The 9,590-nt window shown below is 43.6% G+C and overlaps 1 protein-coding gene across 1 annotated transcript in view; it reads right to left on the bottom strand.

Annotated features, from left to right (window-relative positions):
* Positions 1-2,247: 2,247 nt before the first annotated feature.
* The window catches only part of LOC126455430 (translation initiation factor IF-2-like), a 193,475-nt gene continuing 186,132 nt past the window's right edge, over positions 2,248-9,590 (bottom strand). The window contains exons 5-6 of the mRNA XM_050091182.1: positions 6,507-6,676; positions 2,248-2,632 (exon numbers count right to left, since the gene is read on the bottom strand). Coding sequence (XP_049947139.1) covers positions 2,248-2,632; positions 6,507-6,676 — 555 coding nt within the window. The remainder of the gene's footprint in view (positions 2,633-6,506; positions 6,677-9,590) is intronic.

Below are 9,590 nucleotides of genomic sequence, written 5' to 3'. Positions count from 1 at the left end.
CTGGAAAGCACACACCAAAATTAAGATCTTCAGTGGGTACCTTTTCAATTAAATGTTGAGCGTTCGAGAAGTGTGGCTTACAAGCCGGCTAGTGTGACTCCCCAAGTTCATTGCAGGGCCCGTATATCTCGTTGGCCCCATCCTGAAGTATGCGTCCTACGATATAATTTTCACAGTGATATATGTAGATACCGCATGCAAAGTGCGTTGCGAATAAAGTTAGAAGTACAGAAGTAGTAAGTTATAACGTCATGCCTAATGTTAAAGGTTTATTGTGCGTCATTTTAAGCAAAAAATACTTTTTCACGCACCTAAATGTTTGTCGGGTCATATCTCCTGAACTGTGTTTCCTACAATGATATAATTTTTCTGGCACACTCAATGATGTATGTAGATACTGAATGCAAATTCATTGCGAATATAATTAGTAGTAAAAAAGTAATTAATTTAAATATCATGCCTGATGCTGACGTTTTACTGTATGAAAAGCGAAAATGTAATAAGCAATAAACTTTTCTCCTTTCACCATTTTGTGGGGAACATTATCGAAAATAGTTTCGTTAACATTTGAAACAATGTGTAAAGTTTGTTGCAAGTCGCTAAGTCCTCTCAGTGTAAAATGCTTGATCAATATGTCCATGTGTTTGCGCAACGTCAGTTACGCTATCTCAAGGTAAAATCACAGTTTCCAACTGTAATACTCGTCAATGCATTAAACCTTTAGCATAAGATTATAGCTCTTAATGAGGAGATTATAACAGCATTGTAAATTTTTTAATTCGGTCAATAATTATGTGAAATATTGAAGATTTTTTTTCGTTGCCCCCTACGCTTCAGCTGATACCAGCTTCCGGGTTCCTGGTTCTGGGATAGCGTTTTAGTAATATAGATTGAAACTGTTGTGCTAATCAGTTTAAAAGCTCCAGTGATCGTCTGTTTCATCAATTTCAATGGCTAGTAAGTTTTTACACGATTATTATGTTATTCTGAAAACACCAGCCATACTTTTATGACCTATACTTTGATTTTCGTAACCAATATCCTAATATACAGTTCTTCACTTAGTCCCAAAATAATGATAGTAAGAATAGTGTTTGTTGACTTAAGCTTCTGTTTCGCGAAATGCACTTCAGTTAATGCTGATGTCGATAGATGTCTGAGGCAAAGGGATGGTTTAGTGACGGCGAGACCTGTCAGGTTCCAAATATTTTGATTTCTCCGTCGTGCTAAGGCACGTACAGACGAACAAAATTGTGAAATTAAAGGAGAGGATTAGACGCAGCTGGATGAGTAGATATAATTTAGTCGTAGACTTGAATGTATTACATTCCGTTGGTAGTTGAAACAGTACTTCTAAAGGTAAGGTCGTGCTCACTGGTCGAAGTCAATAAAATCGTTGCTGCAATGGTTCTGATGGAACTCATCGAGTAGTATGAGGGCTATTTCTCCCTCTCTCTCTTTTTCTTCAAGCCTCGATCGGTCGAGAAATGCGAATCACAATGAAAATCAGAATTGTAGCTATAGCTTTCGGATACGTCTCTACATAGTCGCCTTTCCGACTTAGACATTTGTCGTAGCGTGGTACCAACCTTCCAATACCCTCCGCCAATTCCATACGGTGCTTTGAAGGTCTTTGTCTGTGTCAAAAGACTGTCCTCATTGTCAGCGGTCATGCGAGCAAAGAGAAGCAAATCAGAGGGAGCCATTTCCGGGCTGTATGGTAGGTGATCAAACACTTCCCATTGAAAACGCTGCAGGAGCATCTTTGTTGCTCCTGTAGTGTGCGGTTGAGTACTGTCATGAAGACGTTGCGTTATGTGAGCTGCATGAAATCAAGCTGCACTTCACACCTGGCGGGTAACACTACTATTCAAGGCACTTTAAGTGCTCGCTATGCTCTCAGAAATGAAAACTGCGACATGACGCGATTGATGGGCATACTAGAGACACTGTGCGACATATATGCAAAGAGCTTAATAGGATTTTCACTGTGGTTTGAATTTTGCGACCGATCGGAGCTTGAAAAAAAATTGGCCTTGTAAATCAAGTATCTTTTCTCTTGTTTCATCGATTACCCTATTTATACTAGCACCTTTGAGAAAGATACAATTACGATGTTTAAGGTTAGTTTTAAAGGACACTGAAAAACCTTGTGAGAACTTCTGCTTTACTGGTTCATTGGACAAAAACTCCACACAAATTTTTTGAAAAAATTACAGTTGTAATGGCTCTACGTCAGGTTGCCCTTCATCTGGTTCGGCCCATGCAAGTGGCGGTGCTATCACAGGGGATGGTGCAGTCGCCCTGACACACCTCTTGCTCGTCAGGCATTCGTGCGTAACCGCCCGCCTGTTGGTGATGCTGGGGACCTCCGCCCCCGCCGCAACAGGTGTTTACTCGAGCTGCACAACAGCTGACTGGTACGCCTCCACCGCAGCAGGAGATCTTGACGCCCCCGCCGCAACAGAGGGCTCTGCCGCCACCACAACAGCTCATTCCGCCACCCCCACAACAAACCATTTGGCCGCCTCCGCCACAACAGACGTGTCCTCCGCCCCCGGGTTGGTAGGCCTCTGCGCCACGAGACTGGCTGGCCGCCATAGGCTGCGGGGAGGCCCAATCTCGCTGCCCCCTGAAACATACGCCACCCGTCTAAGGTGCACCACAACACTGACGAAAAGGAAAGTGCTAACCGTCAATATCTTGACTAAACGCTACCACAATTATACCCAAGTACTTCCATGTCTTTGGGGTTTCAGCCTGTCTCGAAAGTGCGTTACGCTATATGGTACGTAACGTTATTCGTGTAAACTATGGTAGATCATGCTGAATACTACTGTATGGTTTGTTTGCTTCTGTTCGTTGCACGTGTGAGTGGAAGCTATCACAACAACTACTAGTTTTCCAACGTAGGTCGTATGTAAAGTACACAAGCGGCAAGACGCAGTCAATACCTTCGCGCACAGTGCCGATGGTACTGTTACCGACGACTGTGCCGCTAAAGCGGAGTTATTGAACGCAGTTTTCCGAAATTCCTTCACCAGGGAAGACGAATGGAAGATCCAGAATTTGAAACACGAACAGCTGCTAGCATGAGTTTCTTAGAAGTAGATACCTTAGGGGTTGCGAAGCAACTCAAATCGCTTGAAACGGGCAAGTCTGCAGGTCCAGATTGTATACCGATTAGGTTCCTTTCAGATTAAGCTGATACAATAGCTCCCTACTTCGCAATCATATACAACCGCTCGCTCACCGATAGATCTGTACCTACAGATTGGAAAATTGCGCAGGTCGCACTAGTGTTTAAGAAGGGTAGCAGGAGTAATCCATCGAACTACAGACCTATATCATTGACGTCGGTTTGCAGTAGGGTTTTGGAGCATATACTGTATTCAAACATTATGAATCACCTCGAAGGGAACGATCTATTGATACGCAATCAGCATGGTTTCAGAAAACATCGTTCTTGTACAACGCAGTCAATACCTTCGCTGCACAGTGCCGATGGTACTGTTACCGACGACTGTGCCGCTAAAGCACGAAGTAATGGCCGCTATCGACAGGGGATCTCAAGTTGATTCCGTATTTCTAGATTTCCGGAAAGCTTTTGACACCGTTCCTCACAAGCGACTTCTAATCAACCTGCGGGCCTATGGGGTATCGTCTCAGTTGTGCGACTGGATTCGTGATTTCCTGTCAGGAAGGTCGTAGTTCGTAGTAATAGACGGCAAATCATCGAGTAAAACTGAAGTGATATCAGGTGTTCCCCAGGAAAGCGTCCTGGGACCTCTGCTGTTCCTGATCTATATAAATGACCTGGGTGACAATCTGAGCAGTTCTCTTAGGTTGTTCGCAGATGATGCTGTAAGGTCATCCGAAGACCAGTATCAGTTGCAAAGCGATTTAGAAAAGAGTGCTGTATGGTGTGGCAGGTGGCAGTTGACGCTAAATAACGAAAAGTGTGAGTTGATCCACATGAGTTCCAAAAGAAATCCGTTGGAATTCGATTACTCGATAAATAGTACAATTCTCAAGGCTGTCAATTCAACTAAGTACCTGCGTGTTAAAATTACGAACAACTTCAGTTGGAAAGTCCACATAGATAATATTGTGGGGAAGGCGAGCCAAAGGTTGCGTTTCATTGGCAGGAAACTTAGAAGATGCAACAAGTCCACTAAAGAGACAGCTTACACTACACTCGTTCGTCCTCTGTTGGAGTATTGCTGCGCGGTGTGGGATCCTTACCAGGTGGGATTGACGGAGGACATCGAAAGGGTGCAAAAAAGGGCAGCTCGTTTTGTATTATCACGTAATAGGGGAGAGAGTGTGGCAGGTATGATACGCGAGTTGGGATGAAAGTCATTAAAGCAAAGACGTTTTTCGTCGCGGCGAGATCTATTTACGAAATTTCAGCCACCAACTTTCTCTTCCGAATGCGAAAATATTTTGTTGAGCCCAACCTACATAGGTAGGAATGATCATCAAAATAAAATAAGACAAATCAGAGCTCGAACAGAAAGGTTTAGGTGTTCGTTTCTCCCACGCGCTGTTCGGGAGTGGAATCGTAGAGAGATAGTATGATTGTGGTTCGATGAACCCTCTCCCAAGCACTTAAACGCGAATTGCAGAGTAATCATGTAGATGTAGATGTAGGTGCTGCTGCATGCTGAAAGCTGGACTTTGTTGGCACACAATCGACGGCCATGTCTCGAAAGAAGATACGGCCGTCACTGTGCTTGTTTCCTGACTTAATTATTTGTACGTACGATTAACTGATTAAAAGCACTAAGTGTTCTTACGTATTCCACTAAACGGTATGGGACGCGATAACAGATCTTGTAGCAGTAGTCGTGGGAGAGAGACGTGACATCAAAATTGACCAGGAGATCACTCTTGTCCAGATGAATCTCTTGAAGTACTTTCACAAACTCTGTCGAGTTCTTGAAGTAGTGTGGGCAGAGCCTATGAGAGGTTTTAGTAGCTATGCCATGCATTTAGCTATGTCATGCATCGAAAAATTTATATTGTTTATTACTGGGCACAGTGGACCTCCCTCTATGCGTATTTTTGGTAGCCCATAAAGTCGTGGTTGTAACGGTGCACTAGGATACAGCATTGTGACCACTACTCTGGCCTATTGACCACTACAAATTCGCCAATCTATGGCGCAGCCAAACACATGGTACAGCTATTAGAACCTCTCGTGGTCACTGTCCACAAAGCATGTCTGCATCCAGTGATGAACAGCCCAGCTCAAATAAATATCATCTCTCTCTGAACACATATTTCATACATTCATAAAAACTAAAATTTCAGAAATAGTGACAACCAAAAATTCTTCTTCCGTGGAAAATGAGATGAAATTATTATTCACTCTGTTGATACTACGCAAGTCATTTTCCGCAGTGTGTGGGAACGTACTTGGTATAACACTATCATTTTTATTATTTTCTGTTCCATTTTCAAATGATGCTTTTTCAAGATCGACTGTCGGTGACTCAGTACACCTTTGTATAAGGTCGAATTTCTTTGATTTTACTTCATGATCAATTCCGTATGTTCTCGCAGTTCTAACAGCAGCGCTCTCCGTGGTGCACAACATCTCTCTGTAAGGTTTGTGCTTACTAAATGAATCCGTGTAGAAGTGCATTGCTCATCTTTGGAACATCTACAACTCCTCTATTTATCCTAATGCTAAAGGTCCAAGATTACCGAAAAATACTCACGCATGGGTAGGGGACTATCTGTTTCGTGGACGAATTACATTTCCTTAGGATTTTCCACTGAATCTTTTTTCTGCATTCGCTTTCCTTGCAATTGGTTTTATGTTGTCGATTCACTTTAGGTCGCTCCTGACGCATATGGTGCTTGCAAAAGAGTTACATAATTTCAAAAACCCAAGACTCCCGAGATTGGCTACAATTTTATGACGTTGAGACCCTACTATGTACATCAGCATTATTCGAGAATAGTTCAATGGACTTTCTGAGGTTATCCTCCATATCACTTTTTTCCACCAGATCACTTTTTTACAATTTGAAACAGCTCCTCGGTTGGTCTCAAGACCTTAAGTTGACACCATTCCATACCTTTCCACCACATAAAAAGCATTATGACGACTGGCATTCCATCCGACATCTCTGGGCTATTAGCCATTGACGAAAAACGCTAGACCACATACACTGACAGAGCGTAAGGCAACATGTTCAATCTTCATTTAAATTACTGCATATCACGATCACTAGCTGTGATATCCTGAGGTAATCTACAATTCTGAACAAACCTGCACCTCGTCATAAAGGAAAAAGGTTAATCATATACCGGCCATCAGTCTCGAATGAATTTGAAATATGGAGATTCCATAACTACTGGTGCTCGTGGAGTCCTGAAGACTTCCTGTATCTAAAGCTTCATATTCTGTTGTACTACAATTTCTACTCGACGAAATGTGAGGTGACCTGAACTTTTCTTGAAAAGATGTTTGGAGAGCCAGGTAGGCTACTTACAAATCTGGTGGCGGGAGCGGCAGCATGGTGTCGCACTGCGGGCAGCTGGCGGCCGGCTGCATGGAGCGCGGGTCGGCCATCGGCGACATATAGTCGTATGGCATGCCGCCTCCCATGGCCGACGCGTCCTTCTGCACCACGTAGATGCCCACTCCCGGCGCCGAGAACACCTGCCAAATCAACATAACGTGTCTGACTCACAATAAATGTCATACCTACACAGTTATCTATAAACAGTATTTATATGCATTATTGAGAACAGGAAGCACATCACAAAAACATACACCAGTCTGTAAACGTCCGGTTACAGTATTTCGATAACAGAATTTAATACTCTCGGACCACCAGCTGCCTTGACTAAGTCAAACCCTACAAATTTTCGGTCTAGAATACATTAGGTCCGCCTCCAGAGCAGAGTAGGCGACATTACAGACATGCAGGGAGACCGGAGTTCGATTCCCGGTACTGCTAAGGAGTTTTCCTTTGTGGGAGGACTGGACAAGGATGCACTCCACCTCATGATGTCAACTGATCAGCTACCTGTTCGAGAGGTAGCGGCTCCAAAGTAGAAACGTCGACAACGACCAGAAGTGCAGTGTGCTGATCCCATGAACCTCTTTACCGCATCTGATGAAGAATGACTGTGGATGTCGCTGCAGTCGGTCGACTATCTCGTGGTTTCAAGGGCCTGATCGCGTGGTTTCCTTTTTTTCCTTCTTTCTCTCTCCCTCTCTTTCCGCTACACAGCACACTCGGCTCTTTTCAGCCAAATCCCAGTACACTGGGAGTTGGGCAGAGGAGTTCCCAATTGGGAATATTTGGCAAGGATTCCCATTCCAGCGGTCAGAATAGTCACAATTCGTAGTAATTGATGGGAAGGCATCTAGCGAAACCGAAATTATGTCTGGGATTCCCCATGAAAGCGTTATAGCCACAGCGCTGTTTCTAACCTACAGAAACCATTTAGAAGAAAATCTGCGCAGTCTTCTTACACTGTTACCAGATGATTCCTTAGTTTTACATCTAGTAAAGTCATCATGTAATGGCACAAAACAGTTTCGGTTATGCAATTTTTTTATACCTAGAATATAAAGTAACAGTGATATTTCACTTTTCCTGATCATTTTTGATGAAGATCACCTCAATTAAAAAAAAATCCATGCTTATAATATTAATGTAGGACTATTGTTTTTCCTAACAATTACTCTGAATTTTGGAGAGCGCGGGCATGCACAGTGATGCAGGGAGAATTTGGCCCCTGCACGTGTCGTTCAGCAACAGGTTTGAGCCGTAGCAGGTTTGTAAAGGGGGGAGGCGCGAGTTAACAGCTTGTGACAATCTCACAAGACTGATATTCATAGGCTGCAGTGGTCACGAAAGAAAACACTAAACACTAAAAGTGAAAACTAGCACCAATACCGGGAATCGAATCAGGTCTCCTGTATATTAGGCAGGCGCGTTAGCCACTAATCCACTGTGGCCGAGCGGTTCTAGGCGCTTCAGTCCGGAACGGCGCTGCTGCTACGGTCGCAGGTTCGAATCCTGCCTCGGGCTTGGATGTGTGTTATGTCCTTAGGTTAGCTAGGTTTAAGTAGTTCTAAGTTCTAGGGGACTGATGACCTCAGATGTTAAGTCACATAGTGTTCAGAGCCACTTGAATCACTAAGCCACCTTGCCACAGCAGTTCGCACAACTGAACGGATTACCCTGGCACGCCTCCATCGTCGATCCAAATTCTGACTGCTTCCCCAGTCTACTTTAAATTCTCCATTACACACGAACAGAATTGCCAAGGCAATCCATGTTTTGGAGTTGCACCTCTGGAGGATCCAGCCTGAAACCCAAGTGCAGGTACTTATACAAGTGGTTCAAATGGCTCTGAGCACTACGCGACTTAACATCTGAGGTCATCAATCCCCTAGACTTAGAACTACTTAAACCTAACTAACCTAAGGACATCACACACATCCATGCCCGAGGCAGGATTCGAACCTGCGACCATAGCGGTCGCGCGGTTCCAGACTGAAGCGCCTTTAACCGCTTGCCCACACCGGCCGGCGAACTTCGGAACATATTACCCAAATTTCACGGAGTTTGGTGCATGAAATTAGGTAACCACAAATTTTGGGCCGAATGGGTTCCCAAAATCCTAACAGAAGACCACAATAAAACAGAGACCTGCTGCAACAGGGACCTTCCTAGATGATTAAAAGAAAAATGGTAACGTAGTTATCGATCGTGTCTTAAATTGGGGCGAGACTTGGGTGAAGCATCTTGATTGTGAAAGAAAAAAGCAGCCGATGGAATGGGGACACACAAGTTCTCCCAAGAAACCAAGGAAGTGTTTGAAACTGTAAGTAAGAAAGATCATAGCTAACGTGTTTTTAGACTCTAAGAGAGTGATTCTCACTGAGTTCCTTGAACGTGACACAACAATTAACTCAGAGAGGCATTGTCAAACTGACAAAGTTATGGTGGTCGATATTAAAGCAAGCGTGGTGGAAAACGCAGCGCACGTCCAGATACGGCCAATCGTACCAGAGAGCTCCTACGAGGCTTTGAATGGGAGGTGTTTGATCATCCACCTTACAGCCCGGGTTTGGCGCCAACCGGCTGCCAACTCTTCCCAGCAATAAAGACATGGCTTGCTACACACCGCTTTGACACTGGCGCAGAACTGCATGCTGATGTAAACCAATGGTTGCAGCAATCGCATGCGGCAGATTTCTACAGATACGATATTGAAAAAAATTGTCCCACGGTATGATAAGTACCTCAATTTGAATGGCGATTATGTAGAAAAATAGCTTAAAAGTGTACCTTTAAAATCCATATAATAAAATTTATTTTCTTCCATACTGTTAGTATGTGTGTTGTTAATTAGTTCGTTTATTGTTGCGAACTGAATAATGAAGGAATTTATGGTCTACTGTGGGAACTTTCTTCAGCTCAGAGAAGACATTTTCACAAGATAATTAAACATATTTGATTCATGCATAGTACGAAGTTTAAGGTACGTGGGTGTGTAGGAGGTGCACTGTGTGGGGAAGGATGCTCATATGTATTTTAAGCAGTATTAAAATC

Source organism: Schistocerca serialis, chromosome 1, assembly GCF_023864345.2.
Source record: "Schistocerca serialis cubense isolate TAMUIC-IGC-003099 chromosome 1, iqSchSeri2.2, whole genome shotgun sequence".
Lineage (NCBI taxonomy): Eukaryota > Metazoa > Arthropoda > Insecta > Orthoptera > Acrididae > Schistocerca > Schistocerca serialis.
The sequence above is the reverse complement of the archived record's forward strand: the minus strand, read 5'-3'. Positions and strand labels throughout refer to the sequence as shown.